The following is a 26537-nucleotide window of genomic DNA, read 5'->3' as shown; positions in this document are numbered from 1 at the left end:
AGGTTGAAAAAGTTAAGTTAACATTGTTACAAAGTCTTACATAAATTAAAGTTCATCTTGTTTAATGTGTGCATATTATATTGCTTAAATTTGATTGAGATTGATTTAAGTAAAATGAATCAACTACTTGAGAGAGTAAGTGATTGTAGAACTCATTAACAATAAAAGAAATAGCTTTAGAAATTTAACTTTTTGTTTGGAATTAACTCAGAGATGTGAGTTCTTTATTTTATGAGTTAATAATATGAACACATGAATTATGCCATACTTAAAAAAATATTAATAAATCTTTCTCAACCTTGCTTCATTCATTAATATTTCCTTCATATTTCATGCACACTATTAATTCACTGTGTTTGCAATTGTCATCACCATTTTCACTTTCATGATCATTCGACGCATCATCACCTACTATCACTTATACCATTCACCAATATACACTTTCACTACACTTGTACTTAATCTGATTAGTTTAGCTTCATAAAGCATTCTCGACGCGTAAATGAGATTTCATTGCGTTAAGATCGAGTATTAAACTCAAATGCATCTTAGTCAATAGTCCCTATGTTCAATCCTAAACTCGTCAGACTCTATTTTAACTTATACTTGGATCTTAATGGAGAAAACATTGCGTTTAACTTATTCATTTTATTTATTAATTAAGGCACGGCATAAGGTTATAATTTCTTTAACCATATTGAACGCAACATGTTTACTTATGTGTTCTTTAAGTTGACAAATCTATACACATAGAATAAATAAATTTGGGGGTTAGGGTTATGGTTATGGTTAGGGAAAGAAATCATTAAAAAAAAAAACAAAAACAAAAACAAAAAATTGGGTATATGACATATGTCATGGGGATTTTTTCTTCCATATATGCATTTAGATTTGCTCACACAAGTAGATATAAATTTTCCACCTATGAATTCAACAAGAAAAGCTACAAGATTGTTTTGAAACATACTTCAAACTTTAAGGATTAAAACAGATTCTCGAAAAAGTATAATTAAAACCAACTCCACTTATAGGAGTATTTTTTATAATTTAACCTCATAAACATGGCTCTAAGACTGATGTTTTCCTATACCTCTTCTACTTCTAACTTTCACATGTCTTAATGAAAGTTGGTTTTTTTAATATAAACTAGGTTCTGGTTCTCTCAATAAAGAGTAAAGTTTCATTCAAGATAAAATCCTATTGCAAATATTATTGGCATAATCTTTTTATTGTAATACAACAATATGTAAATTAATACATACCGATAATTATATGCAGAATCGGCAACTGTTGATTGTTTCATAGGATCCAAAAGCAACTCTGTTGAGAGTATGTATAAAGTATTGGAGTGGAGCCGTCAGCTCTTCTGCTGCATATGAAACAAACAAATGATATTTCATCTAGGATCAAACAGGTTGTTCCGTGAGATTAGTCAAGATGTACGTAAGTTGGTCCGGACACTCACGAATATTAAAAAAAAAAAATGATATTTCATGTATATTTTACTCCCAACCTGAAGCCATATTATTCATGAGTTTGTGATTCCTCACGGATCATAAAGAATGTTTCTTTTCTTTTACTTTTCTTTTTAAATAATCCAAACAATTTCTTTTAAACAGAAAATTATGTGGTGAGATAATTTTGAAGTGATTCGAGAAAATAGGTTTGTTATTTCAAGAGTTGGTGTTTTCTATATAAACAATTAAAAGTTGGATAAATTTAGAGAGTCAATTCTAAGAGGATTGTATAATAATTTCAAAAAAAAATAAAAAAAAAATAAAATAAAAAATAAATAAATATTGAATCATATATTCGCTTAAGAAAATATTAAATTATAAATCTAGTCTTGAACTTTTAAATTGTGTCTAATAGGTTCCTTTCAAACGGTGTCCAATATGTTTTTGAACTTTAAAACAGTAAAACAAAGTCATTAAATCTCTAATTTCTATAACGACAAGTTCAAATTCAATTAATAGATCTGTGAATATTTTGTTTTTTAAGAAAATGTCTAATAAGTAAGGGACACAATTGAAACTCATATTTTGGTTTTATGTTTTCAAAGTTAAAAAGCATCCATTAAACACAAAATTGATAGTTTAAAAATCTATTAAATACTATCTAAAAAGTTCAAGAATTAAACCTGTATATCAGAAACAAAACAAATAATCAACTCAACTATACCAATGATCTAGAAAAAGTAAATAAAATTTAGTCGTGTTAATTCACAAAAATGGAAGACAATGAAGCATAGATACTTAAATGAGTATTTACCTGGATCAAGTGAGTCTGCTTGAAATCAGTCTGAATCACCATGGTAAACGTCCCAAGCAGCTTATTTAATTGTCACATATTTACGACTCTCCACCTCCAATCGAGCAACTCGATGCAAAATCTTGTTTGGACAACGACATGGGAATTCAATGCTCCTTTTGGAGGTCAAAAGTACAGCTGCTTACAAAAAGCATGCAAGGTTTTCATTATGGTTATGCACAAATTCAAATTATAACTTGAAAGGGATGGTTTTTTTTTAGAATGTCCTTTCTTTAAAAAAAAAAACAAACAAAATGCCACATGTTTTACCGATATATCTCCGGTTACAACTGTAAATTGTGTTAAAAATAATATGAATATGATCAAAACTGTCTTAGTTTAGTCATTATTTTAAAACCATCCTATTTTAATTCTTATTTTACAATTTTAAAATTCAATTTTGTTCTCACTTTCATCCCTAAACTTTCAAATACTATAGTTTAGTCTTTCTACTCTTAAATGTCATGGTTTAGACCTTAAACTTTGAACTAGAAAATTATACTAGGCTTTAAATATCTGTTTGTATATCTAGTTATCTATGGTTAGAGTAAATGAATGTGCTTATGTCAAGTATTTCCTAAATCATATACTAAAAAAGTTAATGACTATGATTTTTTTTAATAAAGTTCAATGATTGAGATAGAATGTTCATAAAATAAATCATAGGACCAAAAAAGAATTTAAACCTACTTGAACCTAACTCCATTCGTGCCAAGAAAATTATTTAAAAATAATAATAACAAATAAATAATAAAATAGCCCTTAGAAAGGCTCTTAACACTTCATAGCAAGAAACTAATTACTGCATTTACAAACCTTTATGCTTAAGTTGAAGGTGGAACCTGGTTGATTTAGATGGCCTTGCCGGAATTGACATGCAGAGATCCACCAGATTTGGTAGTAACAGGCTCTTTATATCATTGGCAAGAGAACCAGATAAGCTCTAATACATTATGGACCCAGAACTTTGAGCTTTACCCAAAACCGTCTCAAGATCACCATGGAAAAGATTGAAACTCTTGGCTACCGCAAAACCTGCATACATGCCATCGACTGCTGCACTTACAATTCCTCCTGCATAGCCTGCTCCTTCACCAACCGGGTAGAGTCCTCTAAGAGATGTGCTTTCATAAGTCTCAGGGTTGCGTGGGATTTGAATAGGGGAACTTGTTCTCGTCTGAGAGCAAAACATATTTCAGTGAATGGCGATTCCACTAAAAAGGAAAAATGTTATGATGTTTGGTTAGTTAAAAATGTTTTGGTTAAATAACATATCAAAGTCCTTGAATATTTAAAACTGTCTCATATGTTCTAAAACTTTAGAAAATGTCTCCAATAAGTCCCAAAACTTATGATTTTGTATATTACAGAAATTTTGATTTTGTCTCTTATAAATACCCTAAACTTTAAAAGTGTCTAATATGTTCTTAAACTTTTCATTATGTATCTGATAAATATGTATTAAACATTTTTTATGATTCACAAAGAAGCTATTGGTAAGAACTTGGACCCCCGACTTTTTTAAATGGAAAGTTCAGAGACTATTAGGCATTTTTTAAATTTCATAAACTTATAAGACAACCTTGCAGGTTCGCGGACTGAACTCATGATTTGACTGAATGTGTTCTAAAATTCTGTGTTCAAAGGAAGAAATACATGATTAATACTTTTCTCAAATGCATTAATCATTTAGACCATTTGATTCAAAGAGGAGAGGGAGGGGGTGGGGTGTCTAATAAACAGAGAAAAACTACCTCCACTCCATGTAGAAGGGCATCACTTGAGAGAAAACCTGGTAACTGAACCCCCAGAATTAGAAAAGAAAAAGGTCAATGAAGATAATTAAGAAAATGCATAATGTCAAAAAGATAGTAAGAGAGGACCTCTTGATCAAATGCTAGGATAGATTGTTGTAAAGCTTCTGTTATATGATCAGGGAATAAATCATGGAGATTTGAGGCCTTCACTCCTAACCGGTAACTTGATGGCGGCATAGATGTCACTGAGAATAGAGGGGGGAAAATCAATCTGAAAGGGAAACAGCTTGCATAATGAAATTTAGGGCAGATTCTCATGCTGGTAGTAAATGTCATAGATGATCGTGTAACTAGGCTTTCTTAACAGCCAGCTTGAGCATAGGTTGGTTAGAAACTTGATTGTCACGATAGAATATTTCAGCACTTCAGACGACATTAAGAAGCACATTTGTATGTTAGATCTCTGGAGTCTATTGAGTGGCAGTATCCTTCTCAATTCTGAAGTTTCAGAGAAATCAGTGATTTGACATACCTCTTAATCTTCTGTCCATAAAATCAGTAGCTGTCTGCACAGGCAAAACAAAATTTCCACCTCCCATTACGGCTGCTCTTTGCTCAAGCTCTCTCTGACAAGAAAATAGTGTAACATCAATTAGAGACATCCTTTATGAAAGTCAGTGAGTCAGATGAGCAAGTAATAGCCAGTAACAAACGTTAATGTCCAGGAGTTACGTTAGAAAAAGATACATTTATTGATCACATGAAGGAGATATGTCTGAATGAAATTGCTGAAGGAAATAAAATGTTCTTTAGGACAAAGTAAGAGAACACAGAAAAGCTACCTGGAATTCAACCCCGGCAAGAGGTCCGTGGAAACCAAGATCATTAAAGTCCTTAGTTGAAACAGTGACAACAAGGGCAGCATTTGCCCATTTTGATGAACGTCTAGAGAATGACATGCCATTGATACAAAGTTCTCCGGGGTTTGTACTTGTGAGGACAACCTAGAAATCCCCATAGCAAGTTACTATTGACAGAGATAATACAACGATAAAATTCATTAAGATGGAGGATTTACAGCAGATGTCAATTTTGAAATGAGACGACACTTAAACATACTAATATTTTATTTTTCTCAAGTATCAGAAATCAAAAAGCAAATAATGTCCGATTTCTGACATAAAGACATGAATCAATGCAGGTGTGACATTAGGAAGTAACTGAATTTTAGCTCTTCTAACAAGTGGGTTTTTTTTTTCTTAATACATAACTTCACACCAGTCAATGCCAAATCATCCAGTTGTAGTGGAATCAGAGACCAGAAGAGTATGCAACCTAAAGCCAGTCTTCAAAATAGGCATTCTTGGTAAATTCAATAAATTGAGAAACATACCTGGCCACCAGGACACATGCAAAATGAATAGCAACTGCGACTTGGTGCAAGAGAATTGGAGGATGGATTATCTGTGTGTATGTTAACATACTTGGCAACTTTGTAATCTGCCACGGGTACTTTTCCACGTCCTTTCTCTACCTCATTGGCCAATCCAGAATACTACATTTGAATATATGAGCAGGTTTACATCTTAAAACAAGGTGAAACATATATGAAATGAAAGATAACCAACCCAGGTAGTATGAGTAGGTAGAGAGAAAATTTAGACATAAACTTAGCTTTAGAGTAGTTGCAAAGTTCTGTTCTTTTTCTTCTTTTTTTTTTTTTCTTTTGTTTGTTTACTGACTCTGTATGCATGCTTGCATGAAGATGTAGATGAAACCATCATAACTGTAGCAAGTAGTTGTTTGATAGGAATGCATCCCAATGTAATTTTGGGAAAATTATTGAAATTTTTTAATTATTTTTAGTAGGAAATATAGTGAAAAACAATCAATTTCAAACAATGCAATAAACTAACCTGTATGCTGTTTATTAATTCTTGAGGATGCTCAATCCGTAAACCAACCTATTCAGGCACAAAGGACGACAATGTTAGAATGTATGGAAGACATCCTGTAAACTGGCAGCAAATCTGGCACAAAAAGTGAATCCAGGTGCGTATTCCAGCAATATTTTAGGATCCATGTATTCAACATTTTTTTTGGAAGAGCATGTAGAGATGCAATTTCCTTGTTAAAGAAGCAAAGTTATGCACAAAACAACAGAGATCAAGAAGAAACCAACGGCAAACTCCTTGGGAACCATGGGAATGTTATGAGATATAAGCATTTGATATACATCACGTGCAGAATGGCCAACAGCTAGAACAATGGCATCAAATTCCAGCTTCTGGTTGCTGAGCTTTAACTTGTCTCTTGAATCAGAAACTTTAATACCCACTACATGTCCACTCTCTTCAATTAGATCATCAACCCTGGTCCCAAACTTGATATTGACCTAGAACAAAGACATAAAAATTAAGGGGAAAATTGAACAAATTTGGATGCTAGAAAAATATTTCATCTTCATACAAATCGAAGGATAGGAATAGGGTGGATACTCACACCCAACGTTTTTAAGTGCTGCCGAATGTTCCTAAGTAATGGAATCAACCTGTCTGTTCCAAGGTGAGGCTTTCCGTTGAGTAAGATATTCTTTGGGGCCCCAAAATAAACTAAAGATTTCATAACCTAGAAATTAGAATGAGAACACAAAATTCAGTTGTCCAGGGATATCATTGATAAAGCACATGACATAATATTGTTGAAATGGTTGCAAGTTGAGGCAAGAAAGTGGGGTTTTTTTTTCTTGGTAAGAGATTGCGCTTTCATAGAAAGAAACAAAAGAATACACAAAGGAAGCATGAATTGTAACGACGATTAGGCACCATGGAGAAACTGCAGAATAAGAGATAGTGCTTTCATAGAAAGAAACAAAAGAATACACAGGAAGTATGAATTGTAACGAAGATTAGGCACCATGGAGAAACTGCAGAATAACATTCAGAAGTCCCAAGATTTAGGTCCCTTATTGTAAAAGCACACCTAATATTGTGACACCTATTCAGTGTAATGATATTTATTCAATAATAAATAAATAAAAATTAAGAATAAAAAATAAATAAACCCCCTAATAGATCTATAAGGAGGAAAAGTCTAACCGCTTGCACGCTGCCACTGTTTCTACCAATTCTAGTGACCAGCTTCCCATCACTCCAGGTACCTGCACCACCCTGCCACGCATAAGTTCCAAATGAATGACTCAAAGATAAATAACCGAAGAGCCGAGCATCATGATATCTTTTAGGAGAAAAGAAACACCATTAAATGACCATAGGACACTAGGCCAGTGAGAAAATAATAGAAGATACCCAATTGACCGTGCATGTAGATCTAGTCAAGAATACCAAAATTGAATTAAGGAATAAAGTGACACCCACATTGCACACAACAGTGAGAATTCAATCATTGATGTTTTGTTAAGATAAACTAATTTATTGACTATCATATAGGCTCAGCTAAAAATGTTTTAAAAAAATCTTTTCAATTAGCACAAAAATAAAACATAGCTACAAAAGGTTTGGACAATGTGCAACAGAACCACACCACAAGAAAAATATACTCCCAAAAAAACCAACAAAAACAACAACTCTTTGCTCCTTGTGAAAATTCTATTGTTTCTTTCTAACCAAAAATGCTCTAACTAAATAAACTAAGCTGCAAGGTTGACTATCAAATAGTTTGGTTCCTAAGAATTATATTTATCCCCTGGATTTGGAGTTCATCTAAAGAATTCTTGGACCCAAAATTAGTATTTAATCTATGGTATATTTGTGAAGAAATTCCCTTAATCAATGCTATTTGGTAGAATTGCGCTCCAAAGAAGGTGAAAGTATTTTTATGGTCTTTGGCTCACAGAGAGATAAACCCTCGTGATTTCCTCCAACAGAAATGTGTTATTTGGGTTTTATCTCCTTCAGTATGCTTGTCGTGACTTGAAATTGCTGAGTCCCTTGACCACTTGTTCATTCATTGACCCTTTACTTAGTTGGCTTAAGAGGGTTCAATATATTCCTGTGCTTACCTAACAAAATTGAAAATTGGTTGACAGAGGCATTGTCGGGATGAAGGTTGAGAAATAGAGGAAAGGTTCTGTAGCCTGTGGTTGTTCGGGGGACTTGGAATGTTACATTTGAAAACGTTTTAAACCTTACTTTGTCTAGCAACAGTGAAAAAAATAAGAAGTTGGTTCTGTCCAATCTTTGACATTGTTTCTAATTTCAGAATATACAACAGTAAGTATGAGTTCATTTTTCAATTTGTTGTTGTTTGCGTTTACACAATCATAAGCATCAAGCATAACAACAAATCTTTCAGACCAGATGAGAAGTGACACTGAAAGATCATACAACAGCAGTCAAAAGTAAGGCTTTCAAATCAAGCAATAATGCAATGCATGTATAACTTGAAACGAAATAAGTATGTGGAAGGAGTAATAAAAGAAGTAAAAAATAAAAACCTCCCCAAAGCAAAAATTGCTATCCAGCTCCAGAATCCGACGAGCTACCAATGCACCAATATCACGCCCTCTTTGTTCCACTGGTTGACCTCTTTCAATCAAAGTAACATCGGCCCCAAACTCTGCAAGGACAAGAGAGGCAAAAAGGCCAGATGGCCCACTGCCAACAACAGCAATTTTTGGCTTACCATTTGACATGCGCAAGTAAGGACCAGAGTGACCGTTAAGTCCATTTGCTCTAACCACTTCCTGATTACTCTTGAGGTCATGAACGATACTGATTACATCATTAGATACCTTTTCTTTTGCAAAATGTTCCATCAATCCAACTTTAGGCTCCAAGTCCGAAATGAAATCCCGAGCACGAGGTTCCAGAATCAGTAGCTTATGTACATCCATATCCACAGTATAAACAAACTTTGGTTCCTTCAACATCTGGAAGCATCGGTAATGCAATGAGCACAAGATACTAACCCAGCAACTTCTTGATAATAAATTATTCCTTCTAAACAACAGGCATTGCTAAGAAAACGTAAAAATGTTAAAAATAAGAACAATTTCATTAAACACACCTTTCTAGCGTCAAATGATTTACGAATAACTGAGAAAGCTTCCCGTGGCAGCAACGAAGCGACCTGTAAAACAAGGAAAACAAAATAAATTCGATTCGCAGTGTGTTTCAAAACATATCCACTCAAAAATATCAACCAAACAGCCAAATTACCGGGAACTCGAGAACTTTAGCAATCTCTTGCATCAAAGCATCCGAGAGGCCATGAAAATCCTTGCCAGGATCCTTCTCCACGGGAACTCCGAGCTTGAACAACCTCCAAATGCCTTCGAACTTGTTCTCGACGGTCGTTAGAACTTCTTTATGTTTCAATTTGAGCTTCTTCTTTTCCGATGGATACCTCTTCTTGCCGGTCCGTTTGGCGCATGAGACTCGGAATGGTGGAAGACGAAGAGAAGAAAGCCTTGGAGCTGCAGAGAAGAGTGTTGAATTAGGGCATCCGAGAGCGAGGTTGGAGGGAAGAAGAGCCATGGCGGATGGATTGGGAGTAGCCCACGAAGAACGAAAGCAGTAGATTGCAACTGCCGAATTTGGAATTCGGATGACCAACGGGACACTGTGAAGGCTCAATCCGCTTGCATTTGTATTGTCATGTATTATTCTAAGAAAATTATTTTATTATTTTAATAAAACAATTCGGTTAAAATACCATTTCCATCATTATTATTTAAAAATGGTTAAATTTTAGTTGACGTAATTTCAATGAATTTGGCACTTGTAAAATGGGACCACCAAATATACATACTTATTTATTTACAATTAAAGAATTCCTCTTCAATCCAAGCTACTCGTCACAAATTTTCAACTCCAAATTTTTAGTGAACTACTAAGAGATCTTCTCTACTATTCTCATTCTTGAATTTGAGTGGTGGAACTCAAGATTGAAGTGATTTAGATAGGATTTAAAGACGGTTTTGGGTGTGGAGGAATTTCTGCATCAGTTATCTAAAAACTTAAAAAACCCTCCTCTCCCATCTCCAATTTCATAACTTTTATTCCCCAAGTGCATGCATGCACTAAAAGCTCAACTCAATGACATCTCAAAGAAAACAATTGGAGTGGGCTAGGTGGATGGTTTTTAACAAAACACATTAAATTTCCAACTTTGATGGAAATTTCCACTGCAACCATTAATTTCCAACTTAATTTGGTTTTAATTAATTCAAAATTAATTAAAATCAAAAACTAATTTCTGAAATTGATTATAAAGTTTGAAAATTAAAATTAATTTAATTTTAATTAATCAAATATATTTAGTTAATAAATTAATCAAACACCTAAGTTTAATATGAATCTAATTCATATAAATCATATTTGATTTCATAATTAAATATATTTAAGCTCTCCAATTTCGTTTAATTTCGATAAATTAAATGTTTAATTATATCCAATATAATTGTTCAAAACCCTAAATTCAATTTGAACACTTCAAATTGATATCATTCCAAATTCATTTAATTTACTAATTCAAGGTGTTCATGTTTTACAAGCTAGTAGAGGGACCTTATGGGCATACCGATCATGAGCTCTAACAATTTAAGATTAATTGACTAAAACTCTTTTTACTGAATTAATCTATATTCGTTAACTACCGAGTCACACCATTATAGCTCAATGGTTGCACTTTCCTCACTGTAGATATATTTTTGTCCACTTGATTTAACCATAATCAATAAGTCAACCCCACACAAGTTGTTCGTAATAACGGCTTGGTCAAATGTTGTTTTACCTTCGAAATTACGTCTTGTTTCTCAAGTTCTACTAATCCTCTAATGAACAATTGGTTTGTGATCCAATCACTAAAACGGATCCTCTTGAGCCAATGAGATGGTAGGGCCCATTGTTTAAGACATGTATTCAGTATTTAAGAGAACAACATTTCTTCTATCCCTAAATCGGGTAGGTGTGAATTTCGTTTTACACCCTATGTCCCCAATGTCACGGTCATGCTTGTCCAAGGCGTGTTGCACATGGCCGCATGTCTGCCTCCACCTCTTTTTTACTATGCTTTCATCCTATGTATTTTCTTTTGCTAGGTAGTTAGGTTTATATGTACTTTTCTTAATAAGTGACCACTCACCCATTTCCATATGCAAGGGTAGCATATATGTTTTTGTTCATAATGCACTATATGGGGATAAGACTAATCATCACTTCCCCATACCCAGGGTAGTATGTTATAAAGTTGTCATTGTTGCTTATTGTTTTCTAGCCTACTACAATCTTTCTCTTCTCTATTCTTATATTCAAACTGTATGCGAAAACATTTTCTCCAAACCTGTTTTCTAAAACTGTTTTCTCTAAAATAGGGGTGGAGGTTGCGAGAGGCACCCGGTGTGCTATCGGCATTCCGTATTCGAATTGACTGACTTGTTCGTGAGCGGGAACAAGTGCCACACAATCGCTAAGTGAAGCCTTCGAAAGTGCGATTGTGACACCCAACTATCTACCCGATCTTACCCCTGAAATGAAAGGCTTATTGAGCCGGCGCTGTTGAGTCAACCCTCACCTATGCATATTTAAGGATAATCCCGAAGAAACAGGAGTTCATAGTTAGCTCAGGATTTAGATCGAGTTACCTAGGTCATCTAAGCGAAATAGTCAGTCTTAAACACTAAACAACATTATAAAGTAAGAATGACTTATTTCTTGATCTGATCTTACGGAAACTCATTGCATAGGATGCCTACACTCCTCATGTCAATACATGAACGAATCAGGATCACTTCGTTTGTATCACCTTACAACAAATTGTAACAACTACAGAGTGGGCCGCATCCGATAGTGTTACCAAAAAAAGACACCCAACCTTATTCGTATACTATAGATCATTTTGACTATTTACTCGAACCCGATCAACTTTTATGTCTCCAAATAAAGTTCAAGTATTCATATAATAGTCCTGGATCTTAGTTTATTGGATTTAGTCTTTACAAGTGCAATTTACAAATTCAATAACAACTTTATTGAATAAATGTTGAATAACATTTTTATTGATAATAGAAAATGATTAACTCTACAAACAGCGAGTTTTAGGACACAACCCAACAAACTAACCCAAACAAAATGTTTCGTGGTTGGATTGTGTTGGACTCGTTTTTTAATAAGAGTTGTTTGGTTTGAAGAAATTTACAACCCAAATAATTGGGTTTGATCTAAAAAGTCATTCAACCCAACCCAACTCAACCCATAAACACCCCTACAACCCATATATAAAAGATGTAAAATGTCTCAAATGTTCTCACTCCTGATATATATTTGATACAATATTGATAAATACTCAATACACTTGTATACTATTAAAATATACTTGATACTTGCAAATATCCTTTATATTTGTTTCTCTCTCTCCATCACTTGATTATTCAGGGTGAGGATCAAAGTTAGTTCATACATCATAGCTACAAAGAATAAGAAAGAGAAAAACTCTCTTAGCCAACGAAATTTAGTGACTCCGACAAGAAGTGGTGGTAGTACACAACTGACGGCAGAAAATAGCAACAGTGGGCAAAGGCGATGGTTGAAACTATAAGAAAAACTGAAAGAAGAGATTAGAGAGACAAACTCGCAAAGGAAGCTTATTGACAGCGACAACCAGTGATCGGCAGTCAAAAGACGAAGACAAATAGCAGTCGATTGGCTAGATGGCTTGGAGACTGAAACGTAAGAGTGAGAGAGATGACTGACAATGTGGATCTGCGTTGGAAGGGTGCGCATGAGGAGGGAAAAAATTTGAGGATAAAACAGGAATGCAAAGGAAATCAAAATGAAATTGTAAATTATTTGCTATTTATAGAAAATCTAAAAACCCCTAACTACATTTGTAATTCCTCTTTTTAGTTTTGCCACCCATTACAATTTTCGTAAATTTAATCTTTGCTACTAATTTATTGTTGGTTTTTATTAAATGATAAATTATTATTCATTAGCATTTTTACTATAAATTTTGAAAACATATTCACATGTTGTATTTCATGATACATGGGCTGCATTAGATAAATGCAGTCCAACCAAGCAACACCTACGTATTTTCCTTATAAAAGTGCATGAATTTAAATTGGATGATTGAAAGTAAGGAGACTAAAATTAAAGAAGGAACCAAAACGGTGTTTTAACCAAGCAAGTTTAAGTGCATTATCGACTGCATCTATGTTTGTCCAACAGACTTCTAACTAAAGTTGTGGAGTGATAAACTTTTTTCTTATTTTTCTTAAATATCATTGACTCTTTCCTGCAGTGGACTATAAAAAGAAAGATGTCGTGATGCACCAAACTATTGATCTTATTTTAATAGTTTAAATATCACATCGATACATTCTTCTCTTTTTTTTCTTTTTTTTTTTCTGTCAAATTACACTGAGTCTTTAAATTTTATATCTATTTAGTTTTTAAACTTTCAAAATTACAAATTCAACTTATGCACTTTTGAAAATTTTAAAAGTCACTTATATGTAAGATCAATTAGATTTTGTAAATTTTGAATACTAAAAATCTATTAGACATGAAATAAAAAAATGAAATGACATATTAGATATCAAATTGAAAGGGCAAAGACTCATTTGACACAAAATTAAAAATGAGGGGACATGTTATGCATCAAATTAAAATATAAGAACTTGTTGGACACAATTGAAAATCTAGAGACTTATTATACAATTTTAAAAATTCATAAACTAAACTTACAATTTAACTAATTTTCTTTTAAGCAATATATAAATATATACCCGACAATTCTTTTGTTGTTTTTTTTTTTTTTTTTTTTTAAAGAAAAAAAACATTCATTGGAGTTGGGAATGCTGAAGCTTATGTTTGAAGTGCATAGTGTGGATTTATTGGATTTCTAGTGCATAAGTTTGAATTACAGAGTTAGGTTGGTTGTTTTATTATTATTATTATTTTAGATTTTTTTCTTCATTTGTGTTATTTGAGTTTGTGATATTATATCATTTTTAATTTCATGACTCGTACTAATCTTTTAAATTAGAAAATTTTGATAACCAATTATGACTTTTATCCTTTTCACGATATGTAATATCTAATTAATCTGGGCGCTATTTTTGTGTTATTTTAAAAATGTCTATCATGCTCACTTTTCTTAAAACCATAAAATATTTATTTTAATTTTCAATTATAACTTTTATCCAAAACTGAAATATTTATGGCAATCAAAAGACTCTATCGATATCTTCACTCTTCTCACGATAGAAAAATGACCATTACATTAGCTCACCATTACATTAGAGCTACTCATTCCTAACGCAATATATTATAAAAAGAATTAGTACTCTCTGACATAAACATAAATGGAAGGATCTAAATTTTTTTTTTCCTTTTAAGAAATTAAGAAGGTCGACATTTTTAGGCTAGCATTTACTTTTTCAAATTCCAACAACCAAATTATAAACAAAATATGAAACAAACTCAAGGGAACATAATTACATTTCAATTGAAGTTATCTACTTGAATTTAGTTCAACAATCTGATTGAAACATTGATATTTCGATCGATAGTATATGCCTTAATTATTTGCAACATGTTTATTCTGGCCTAAATTATTGACAACAGAAATATATATATACATACATAAACACATACAACATCTTATATGCACCTCAACTATATAACTTGAGAACATAACATAAAGTTGGAATATTATGTGAACCACATGAGTCTAATTTGTAATGATCTCTTTTCTCAAATATTAGAACTATCATTTTAAGAATATCCTGAAAGAATCAATTTACAACTTTGTCAGACCAATTTATATTGTTTGAGGCCAATTTAGAAAGTCATATTCAAAATCCTCAACTCGTTATATAGTACTTGTATCAGCGATACATGGATGAGTTCAATCACTAATGCAACTCTTGGAGGGTACCACTTAACAGGGTAACAAATAGAAAGCACGGAGTAATCGATATCTAATCCTGCATAAAGCATACTTTCTTTTCCATCTTTTTCAATTCCACTCAACAGAAAGAAAAGTGGTTTAAACAGTACATTGATGGCTGAACATCATATACTACCCACAGTAGAAGCATTCAATCCTTACCAATTGCCAGCATCGGCATCACGAGATTGGTAGAAATCATTTGGCTGGATGATGTCGATCTCTTCAAAGTCGTTATCATCTATGCAAGGAAGAGAAAAAGATCAAGAAAACATGTGACGAGACAACATTTCAGATAGGAACCAAAACACAATCAGTTACATTGAAATGTGAAGTACGAAAACTTACAAGATAGTCGAGCAATTTGAGGAACTTAAACTCTTCCCTCTTCAGACCTCTCTCAAGCCTTAATTAACTCACTAAAACTTTGCCTAACTCCTCGCTTCCTCTCTCTCTATATTGATAACCAAATATCATAACAACCTCCCTATCTAATTACTAACATACCCTTAATATCTTAATAATACTCCAATACCGTTCCTATAAAGATCATAACTATGAAGACTCCAACTCCAAGTACACGCCCACAATAATTTTCAGTCCCTGATCAGAACACAGGCTTTTAAAACGAGTGCTAGAACAAGAAGTTCACAAAAATTTGAGTGGGAGTTAGTAGGGAAAAAAACCTTTTCGCAACGTTAGAGCCACAACTGCGTCATTTTCGACCTAGAAACACATAGCAAATGTTTATCAGAGTTGCAGCGGTTGTATTTTCTGTAACCTTAATATTTCCAAAAAATCCGATAATTGATGACCAAGTGTAATAAATATGTATTTAAGACCTACCTTCTGATCAGCCAGTGTCTTTGAATCCTCCAATACTTCCCCACTCCCCACCAGGATCAAGCGCTGATCAACTACTGGTTGGTCAATAAGGGACTCTAATTTTTGCTTGATATTTAAAGTTGTCTCAATAGGATCGCACTGGATAAAGTAGGTCGTCTTATGGCGCTTGATTCGGATATACATTGCCTATTATACATAAATATGGCATAAAAAACATAATAAACAGAGAGTCAAATGGAAGTTGAAAATCAATCAAAGTAGTTTGTACTCAGGTCCATATGGTATAACTTTTTATGAAAAGGACCAAAGTATTTTATTTTGGTTGGATAAATGTAATATATATATATATATCAAAAAAATAAAATAACAGGCACAAAGCTTACGAAATGCAAACAAACGTAGAACTGACCCCATAATTCAACAGATGTAGAAGAGTGAATATCAGATAAAATTAGATGTATCAAATCCAAGAGACGAAACAAACCAAAGTAACATCATGAATTCCTTAACTGAAGTCTTCACGCCGACGCCCTTTGATTTTCATACTACATTCTAAAATCCACTATAAATTGTTTGGAGAACAAAAATACCAAGTTTTTTCAACCATATTCCTATTCAAAGTATCAAGTCACCTACAACAGCTAATCACAACCAAGTAGCGATTTCCCATCCCTACTATTTGAGAATACTGACAAGTTTCCGGAAACCAAATCACAGTGAAAAATGATGGATAAATAGACTCTTGGTAGGAAGAAAGAGTTGCCAATTTACAAGATTTTATTCTTCAACATATAATCAAACAACCCAAAGGCCAAGGAGACAATTGTCCTCTCGCCAAAAGAGGGAGAGATTACAAAGCATGCCTAGACTAGATTGATCAAAGAATTTGAGTAATAAGGAAGATTGCTGCATACAGCTCTACAACTAGACGATGTGAACTGTATAGGGGAGGACAGAGAAGAGAGCATTTTTTCCAAACTTGAAACAAGAAGCTGATCCGAGGCTGTGAACTGTATATGATCATAAAAATTGAAAAAGGGCACGTACTTCTATACTTCTCGTTCTTAAAGAAAGTTCTGAACGATGTTTGTCTTTCAAGAAAATAAACCTTCGGGTTAATTGGGAAGAAAACAAAATCCTGCTTTGAAAGAATTTCCACCCTCATACAGATTAATTATGAAAGTGAGATACTAGAAAAATAGCAACAGAGTCTCCAGCACATTGTCGTGTACATTGCTGGCAATGAGTTTCGCGTTAGCCCATCCAACTGGCCTCTCTTATACCGAGTGTTGAAAGCTTTGTTCCACAGTTTAATTAATGCTTACAAGAATAAACAGAACATATTAGATCTTCTAGCTTACACAACATTACACACCATGCTTATCCAATAATTTTTACTTGAATTTATGCCTTGATGTTCAGAAGAAACAGAGAATTGCACTGACAATAAATAATATATTGATTCAATAGTACATAATTACAAAGTAAAAATTCACAATAAGATAATAATGAAAGCTACTTGTTCAGCACAAGCTCATAATAATAATAATAAAGTATAATTTCGGATAAGAAAAATAATTTGGCGAGCCTTCTTTGAGTTCTCTATACTTGTGGACTAGACCAGTTTAATCAGAGAAATGATAATAAAAGTATAGTAGCAGGGTTAAGGTCTGAATCACTCAAATTTAACACATCAAGATATAGAGAGAGATGTGAAGTACTCACCATCGTTAACTTCAAACAAGAACTAATGGAGCAACACTTCGATATACTGCCTGCACTGCCGCTGTCTGAAACTCACAAACATTCATCCGACTCGTCACATTGCAAATTTTATGAGAAAAAATTTATGACAGAATCTCATCTTGTACGTGGAATTACAACTACGTATATGATCCATGAGGAAAATACCCATGCATACAGAACATAATGCCATTAACAATTCAATCCAGAACTAGAAATTTCCACTCTTTCACAGACAATTTTCATCGATTCACTGCATAATCTTGAAGTTCACAGTTCGGAAGTTCATGGAAGTAGGGATAATACAAAAGAAAATCCTAAAATTGATTAAACGCTATCTAATTATACAGTTAATCACTAATATAAGTGGAGATGAAAACAGAATCTCCAAATTTGCTTCAAGAACAAAAGTGAAAGATACGAATTCTCGAGACTTTGAATTAGCAAATTGGGATTCAAGTGCTTTGAATTCTAACCTGGAAATCGGCGAGACGTCTCTTGCTTGGGCTTGGGAACGTTCGTTCAGTCCATCGCGATGAAATGAAAAAGAATGGGCGCAAAAGTAATTTGGACGACTTTGTTGGCGTTTGGAACCTCGATTGGACTAATCCAACCGTGGTTAAGAGTAATATTTTCTCTACTCTATTAAAGGTGTTCAAAAAACCCGATAACTCAATCAACTCAGACTATCTAACCCAAACCTTAAATTTCGGTTAGGTTAAATTTTAGTTTGAGTTGGGTTGAAAAGTTTTTTAAAAAAAGGTTTTCGAATCGAGTCTCGAGTTACCCAGTTTATTGGTCGGATCAACCCGACCCGACCCAAATATTATATATATATTCAGATTTCATCATGCGTGCCCCAGCCCTATAGTGCCTATACCCCCGAAAATCCAACTCCCCAGTCCTCACTCGCCGCTCTAGCCTAGCCTCCAAAGTCCGATCTCCTTTCTCCAAAAGTCGCATGCCTCTGATCTCAGACCCCTCGTCACACGCCTTCGCTCATGCCCTTGTCGTCGTCGCATCCTCGCACACTTCTGATCTCATATCAGACCCCCGAAAATTGCACGTTTCATCAGTTCGTCGCATCCTTGCACGCTTCCTCCAAAAATCGCATGCCTCGTCCGCCTCCGGCGTCGTTCTGGCTGTCCATTCGACTTCATTCGAATCTTGATCTCTCAGCCATCAGGTCTTTTTAAACCCGGTGATCCAATCCAACCCAACCTGGAAATATTGGGTTGGATTGACCCTTCAAAATGAATTGATAGGGTTCATGGGTCCATAAAATGCCTCCAACTTGGCCCGTGTACACCTCTATTCTCTACGCCTTTTTTTCTATCTTTTTCAGTTAAATTATAGATTTTATCCTCTTGTTTGGAAAAAGTTTAGATATTCTGGATTTTATGATTTAATAAAATATTGGACTAAGGTAACACGTCAGACTCCCAAGTCTCGAAACATATGACATGACAGGAGGGTCATGTTGAATGGACGGCTATGACACAAAGACTCTTCATGAATTTTATCAAACCGTATGAATTAAATTCTAACATTTTAAGACCAAAACAACCAACATGCAAAAGTCCAAATAAACTACATGATTACGTGCAACAAAGTGTGATAGCACATTATTTACGACGAACATGAGAGAAAGAGACAATACTTAGATCATCACCTTGGTCCTTAGCTTATAAATAAAGGAGACTTCGGAAATTTTCGATTGCATCTTCATTCAACGGATTAATTACATCCAAAAAAATAAAATTCGACTGAAAAATTCAAGATATAGTGTATGAGATACTCTTAAGCTCATAACATATAGCCATAGGATGAAGAAGCTTCACTTCCTTGCATGGAGGGACACACAACAAACCAACACGACATACACACCCCCAATAGTCTCTCGAAGCACCCAACCCAATGCACCCGAGTTGGAAACAAAGCTCGAAGCAGCATTAGTGTTTAGCTTCCAAAAAGATATTGCAAGTGAGTGTCATCCAATCAGCAGTGGTATATTAATAGGTATGGACGTCCCCTTGCCTTTGCCATCAGGCCCCCCTTCATCATGTTGCAACCTAAGAATATGACTATCAATTAAATCACTAATTGACTCAACATCATCATGTTGCATCTGAAACTCCAGTTTATTCCTTGTCACTCAAATATGTCAAGCAATGATCATGACCTTATTCATATCCATAGGAGCTACAAGATCAAAAGTCTAGTGTTAATAGACTTGGTAGCTCTAGTAATACTTGTTATCACAAAAAAAATATTAACACTAAATGAACGAGCCTAGGTCAGATCTCCCTAGATATCAAATACTTCTACAAAATATTTGTTGAAGTTTCCATAAGATCATTGCACGACGCACACAATAGACTATATTTGACTCCCTTCTTGGCAAGATTAGTCTTGGTAGGAAAGATTTCATGATAATTCTCCAATAGTAAATCTTAACCTTAAGGGGGCTTTAGACTTCTACAAGGATTGTCACAAAGACTTGGAAACAATCACATAGTATAAGCTAGCTATTCAATTAGCAAGATTTTAACCCAAAAAATAAGTACTTTTAAAGGTAAAAGATTTCTTTTTTGTCAAGGCCCCAAATGATCCCATCATCCTAACATGCATAGGTAGTTGGATTCGAAGGATAATGTTGCATCGACTTGAATAAAGTTTGACTAAATCAGCTTCTTATTCCAACATCTGCTATCAAAAAAAGATACGCCACATTTCACCTTTGCAAACAATAGGGTACCAAAAAGGTGCTCTACTATGCTCTCTGATAGCTTGTAGAAATACAAGCTATTGTAGCCTTTTACTTAGAATTATGAGGGAAAATAAGCAGAATATGTGTCAATAATACCAATAATTCATATGAAAAAGTGAGCTTGCGTCGACCAACACCAAAAATCCTCACTAACCCTATATCATGCGTTATTTTGCATCAAAGTGTCTATTTTTGTAGCTATTGCTGTAATTGATCGCATGCGTTAGTCCCGACTGCCGCAAGGCTAACCGCATGCGTTGATCGTCATGAAGACTAGTTTGTCGCATGGAATGTTGCGTCCACAGAGTGATAATCGTGATAGAAGATTGATCGCAAGGTGGGTGCAATGCGTTAATACTTCAGGAGAAACAAGCATGAACACATACCTTGGGAGTATCAACAAGATAAGGTGATGCTGACATTTACCATACCACGACAAAAGTAGCAGTGAGTCAGAACGAGGTATCAGAGCTATCGACGTTTGAACTTTATAAATAGAGCCTTGGAGCTTAACTTTAAACCATCCGAGTTCCTCCTTGAAGGAAATCATATTTGCGATTTCCATGAGCAACGGAAGTAAGAACATTCCAAATTACAATCATGAATGAACATAACATTTACAATCGACTTCAAACAAGCGGTTATACAATTCATACAGAAATTACAGCATGAAATCTCAAATGCACAAAGGGAAAAACTGTACAAACAATTGCAGATGCGTCTCCACGCTCTTTTGCGCACGACCGCTCGAACAACAACAACTTTAAACGCTCGATCTACATGACCGCGACACAGCAACACAAACTCTTAGCGCTCGTCCTCAACGATCGCCTCGATCACGAACTCCTCCGTAACACGAACGACCTCCACAGAACCTCGACGGTGTTGAGTTGAATATGACATCACCAAAAAGGCTACCTTGGTATTCTCGGTGTGAGAATCCAGAGGGTGGGCTCTGTTCGAACTTGGTATGAGACAGACGAAGGAGAAAACATTGATCGCGTATATAACTAGGCAAGTGGGATATGCGGAGAACTATTGTATAGGTCGATGCCCAATCATTTAGATAAAGCTAAACGATCGTCTAGCAAAAGATATGCGATCATTTAGCTCAATCTGTCTCTTACAGACACTACACGATCGTTTACTTTGGGCAAGCGATCGTCTAGCAAAACCATGCGATCGTTTAGTAAATACTACAGATCGTTTAGCTCACCACTGCAAGATCGTTTAGCTCACCACTGCAAGATCGTTTAGCTTGCCCAGCCATCGTTTAGTAAATCCATATTTACTTGACACTCTGTGAGTTTCTTTTGCACGAGAGAGAAAACTCAAAAAACTTTTTAGCGTTTGTAAATCTTCTTCTTTGAAAATAGGAAAACCATTTTCCTTTTAAACTCACGGTTACCATGAATCCAATAACCACCCACTCATTTGGTTATTTAAAGAAAAAGAATTAATTATCCAATAATTAATATTATTATAAATAGAAATGATAACCAACTTGTCATACTATATTTATAATCTATAGTTTTAATATTTCATCTCATGGAACATATAACCCATAGTTTTTTTTTATTCCATGGTACTTAATGTAAATCTCATTTATATCAATCCTCTGCTAGATGTATCTCATACTATAGGATTGTATCAACGGCAGCAGAAGGACAAGGATCATCTAAGCATTCATATTCACTAATTTTGGCATAATATAAAGCATGCTTCTGCAGGATAAATGGGTTTCAAGACATACCTCTTGTAGAACTTCTTTAAGGCTCCTTCTCCAGCTGTAATATTCTCCATATATTTTTGTAGACCATCTCAAGATCTTCCCCACTATTCTCTTGGTGCTAGATTGAGTTGTGAGACTCAAAACAAGCTTGAATCAAGGGATGAAGGAGAAAAGCTTACTGCAGCAACCTTGTTGAAGAACTATTCTTCAAACCAGTTTTTCTCTCAAAAACTCTATGGATTGCATGCTCGATTTTCACTTCAATCTCTTCATTATATTGCATATCAACATGCAAAGAGAAAAGCTGCATGAGTTGCAGCTCATGCTTGGAGAAGACAAGGCAAATATATTGCTTCATGTATGAGCTACTAAGGTGATGGATAATGGAAAAATCTATTTTTCCATTTTGCGTTTTTGTTTTCCAATTTTTCAATTTTATCTAAAAATCAAATTTTGATTTAAAAAATCTATTTGATTTTAAAAATGAAAAATTAATTAATTTCATAAATTAATTATTAAATAAAACTAATTAATATCAAATATTAAATTAATTTTAACACATATCCATCTTTATATATTTAAATCATATTTAAATATAAATTCTCCTATTCCGTTTAATTCTAAAATTAAACATAATTATATCTCATATAATTACTAATTCCCTTAATTCTAATTTGAACGTTTCAAATTAACTTATCACACTATTCTAGAGCCGGTCCGCTACGAGTTAGAAGAGGGACCTCGCGGACCTACAGATCATGGGCTCCAACGATCTGAAATTAATCGGCTAAACTCATTAGACCAAATTAATCTCCATTCGTTAACTAATGGGTCATTCTACTAAAGCACATAGTTGCACTCCCTTCACTGTAGATATGTTATGTCCACGTGATTTAACCATAATCGGCAAGTCGACCATTCACAGGTTGTTTGTAATAATGGTCGGGTCAAATATCTGTTTTACCCCCAATATTACGTCTTATTCCTTGAGTCCCTACCGATCCTCTAATGAACAACTGGTTTGTGATCCGATCACCAAACCAAACTCTCTCAGCCCAATGAGAGGGTAAGACCCCTTGTTTTAGACCTGAATTTAGTACTTAAGAGAACAACCTTTCTCCTCTCCCTAAATCGGGTAGGCGTGAACTTCTTCTTACACCCTATGTCCCCAGTTATCTATTCGGTCTTACCCCTGAAATGGGAGTCTTATTGAGCCGGCGCAGTTGAGCCAACCCTCAACTATGCAAATCTAAGGGCAATCCCGAATAAATAGGAGTTCATAGATAGCTCAGGATTTAGATTGAATTACCTAGGTCATCTAGGTGAAATAGTCAGTCTTAAACAGTAAACAAAGTTATAAAGTAAGAGTGACTTATTTCTTGGTCCTGATCTTATGCAAAATCATTGAATAGGACGCTCTCACTCCTCATGTCATAACATGTACGAATTAGGATCACATCGTATGTAGCACTTTACAACTCTTTGTAACAACTACAGAGTAGGCCGCATCCAATGGTGTTACTAGAATAAGGTACCCAACCTCATTCATGTACCATTGATCATTTTGACTATTTACTCGAACCCGATCCACTCTTATATCTCCACATAAAGTTCAAGTACTCATACAATAGTCATGGGTCTTAGTTTATTGGACTTAAACTTTCATATAATTTATGAGATCAATAACAAGTATATTGATAATAGAAAATGTTTATCATTTTACAAACTACGAGTTTTTAGGACATAAAATCCAACACATACATCATACCGATTATATCATATATAATCAAAATACCTCTTGTCAATTTGAACATTTCAAATCAACACCAAGAACTGATCCTCAACTGAATCCATTGAGTTACCAAAGGAATCTTATGGACCTGTAGCTCGAAGCTCTAACGGTACGTGAATAACTGACTAAACTCTTTAGTCACGGGATCCACCATCTGTTAACTGCCAGACACTCCACTAAAGACCGACAACTGAACTTTTCTTACATCAGATATATTATGTGTTCATCTTAACCAATCAACAGTGCAATATGTTGGGTTTTATGTCCTAAAACTCGTGGTATGTAAACAATGGAGCTTATTCTGAAAATTCAATAAATGTGTCATTGAATAGATCTATTGCTTAAATAGAAATCCAATAAACCTAAAAGTCCCTTGACTATTGGATGAGTACTTGAACTTTATGTGGAGACATAAAGGTAGATCAGGTTCAAGTAAATAGTCAAAATGATCTATAGTACATGGATAAGGTTGGGTACCTTATTCTGATAACACTATTGGATACGACCTGCTCTATAGTTGTTACAAGGAGTTGTAAAGTGCTACAAACAAAGTGATCCTAATTCGTTCATGTTGGACATGGGGAGTGGGGGTGTCCTTGTGCAAAAAAGTTTATACAAGATCGGACCATGAAATGAGTCACTCTTACTTTATAATGTTGTTTACTGTTTAAGACTAACTATTTCAAAGCAATGACCTAGGTAACTTGACCTTAATCCTGAGCTAACTATGAACTTCTGTTTATCTGAGATTGCCCTTAGATTTGCATAGGTGAGAGTTGGCTCAATAGTGCCGGCTCAATATGACTGCCATTTCAAGGGTAAGATTGGATAGATAGTTGAGGACATAGGGTGCAAGAGGGAATTCACTCCTACCCGCTTTAAGGATAGTAGAGAGATTGTTCCCTTAAGTGCTGATTCTAGGACTTGAATAAGGGATCCCACCCTCTCATTTGGCATGAAAGGGACTCAGTTTTGTGATTGGATCACAAAATAACTATTCATTAGGGGATCAGTGGGGACTTAAGGAACAAGAGGTAATTTCGGGGGTAAAACAGAGATTTGACCCAGTCGTTATTGCGAACAACCTATGAAGGGTTAACTTACTAATCATGGTTATATCGAGTGGACATAATATATCTACAGTGAGGGGAGTACAACTATGAGCTTTAGTGGAGTGACCCATTGGTTAATGAATGAGGGTTAGATCGGTCTAATGAGCTTAGCCGATTAATCTCGGATCGTTGGAGCCCATGATTTGTAGATCCATGAGGTCCCCTACTAGCTCGGAAATAAATAAGCTCTAGAGTAGTGTGATAAGTTAATTTGAAACGTTCAAATTAGAATCAAACGGAAATTGGAGAAAATATATTCAAATATGATTTAAATATATGAAGATGAATTTGTGTAAAAATTAATTTAATATTAGATATTAAATTAATTAGAATTATTTAAATTGTTTAAATTATTATTTATTAATTTTATAGAAAACTAATTTTTGAAATTAATTTGTAAAATTAATAAATATTGATTTTAGAAATAAAATATGATTTTAAAATCAAAATAGATTTTAGAAATTGAAAATTGCACAAAACTTGAAAATGAGTTTTTTAAAGTTCATCTTCAAGTAGCTTACAAGGAACTCACCTTCTTCTTTGGTTTACTCCAAGCATGAGCTGCATCCCATGCAGCACAACTCTTTGTATGATATTCTACAATATATTGAAGATATTGGAGTGAAGTGTTGTATGCATAATGTAATCTTATGCATCATAAACTTGTAACGCAGATTTTATGCGATGATATGTGATACTACTTCTAGATATGCGTTATTAACAAATGTTCTTGTAGTATGTTGTGCGTTGTCACAAGTTTCCTTGTGTTGAAACCAAGTATAATTTCACTGCAAGTTTCTCGGTGTGATCCGAGGTCGAACACAGAGACTATTTTAGGTTATTGCGTTATGTTCGTGATATATGCGACCAGAGGGTTTTCAATTTATAAAAGAATTTGTGTACAAGTAATTAAACATGCGATAAAGTAAAGTAAAGCAGTAAAAATGTGATAATAACATAAATTGCGTTAAAGTAAATTGCGATGAAGTAAATCTAAGCTAAGATGATACAAGATGCAAGTTTCGTGATACAAGATACTGAGGTTAAGGTTAGCTGTGAAGATTATGCAAAGATCGTGTAATGCGGTGACAAGTCTTATGTATGAAGCAGAAACATAAAAGATAACTAATATAAACAGTGCAAGTTCCTTAATTGTGTTAAAAATATAAGTATTGTTCTGCTTTTCCCTTGGCGTACACCTTTTGGTGATCGGCCACGTTCTCACATCTCTGTGGTGAAACAGGGATGAACATAATGAATGCAAGGTTGCTTCCATCTCTGGAAGTACTACTTGTTTTAGTTAACGCATTCTTCTAACCTTCTCTCGACAGATCAAAATGACATCTCCACTTCTATTCTCATAAGTGAAGATGTCATTTAGCATGCCTTAGCTAAACGCATTTATCTCTTTAGCACAGATTAAGTTACTCGTTTAATCCATATTAATTACCAAGGTATTAAGAAAACTATATGGAGAAAACGATTAATGGAGGAGTGGAAATAGACAGAAAAGTGGTAATGAAAGTGATCGAGACATTCAATAAAACTATTTAGCGTC

The 26537-nt window shown here is 34.4% G+C and overlaps 2 protein-coding genes across 5 annotated transcripts; both read right to left on the bottom strand.

Annotated features, from left to right (window-relative positions):
- Window positions 1–1008: 1008 nt before the first annotated feature.
- On the bottom strand, window positions 1009–9681 carry LOC120079988 (uncharacterized protein Cbei_0202). 3 transcript variants are annotated; one of them, XM_039034497.1, is made up of 15 exons: window positions 9248–9678; window positions 9096–9158; window positions 8524–8958; window positions 7166–7237; window positions 6570–6695; window positions 6250–6462; window positions 5984–6031; window positions 5461–5622; window positions 4910–5071; window positions 4600–4693; window positions 4194–4312; window positions 4065–4109; window positions 3127–3487; window positions 2272–2448; window positions 1009–1369 (listed from the first exon to the last, which is right to left on the bottom strand). In XM_039034497.1, exons 1-13 carry the CDS (start codon window positions 9563–9565, stop codon window positions 3254–3256), a joined length of 2091 nt encoding a protein of 696 aa, XP_038890425.1. In that variant the 5' UTR covers window positions 9566–9678; the 3' UTR covers window positions 1009–1369; window positions 2272–2448; window positions 3127–3253. The 3 variants fall into 3 exon arrangements, with proteins under 3 accessions (XP_038890425.1, XP_038890426.1, XP_038890427.1); XM_039034498.1 differs by having other exon boundaries at window positions 1009–1366; XM_039034499.1 differs by lacking the exons at window positions 1009–1369; window positions 2272–2448; window positions 3127–3487; window positions 4065–4109 and having other exon boundaries at window positions 4197–4338; window positions 9248–9681.
- A 5193-nt stretch (window positions 9682–14874) lies between these two features.
- LOC120079401 lies at window positions 14875–18185 on the bottom strand. 2 transcript variants are annotated; one of them, XM_039033566.1, is made up of 5 exons: window positions 18050–18172; window positions 17556–17620; window positions 15831–16016; window positions 15671–15710; window positions 14875–15225 (listed from the first exon to the last, which is right to left on the bottom strand). In XM_039033566.1, the coding sequence occupies exons 2-5, from the start codon at window positions 17556–17558 to the stop codon at window positions 15143–15145; spliced, it is 312 nt and encodes a 103-aa protein (XP_038889494.1). In that variant the 5' UTR covers window positions 17559–17620; window positions 18050–18172; the 3' UTR covers window positions 14875–15142. The 2 variants fall into 2 exon arrangements, with proteins under 2 accessions (XP_038889494.1, XP_038889493.1); XM_039033565.1 differs by lacking the exon at window positions 14875–15225 and adding an exon at window positions 15281–15587 and having other exon boundaries at window positions 18050–18185.
- Between the last annotated feature and the right edge of the window lie 8352 nt (window positions 18186–26537).

This window comes from Benincasa hispida, chromosome 6, assembly GCF_009727055.1.
Source record: "Benincasa hispida cultivar B227 chromosome 6, ASM972705v1, whole genome shotgun sequence".
Lineage (NCBI taxonomy): Eukaryota > Viridiplantae > Streptophyta > Magnoliopsida > Cucurbitales > Cucurbitaceae > Benincasa > Benincasa hispida.
The sequence above is the reverse complement of the archived record's forward strand: the minus strand, read 5'-3'. Positions and strand labels throughout refer to the sequence as shown.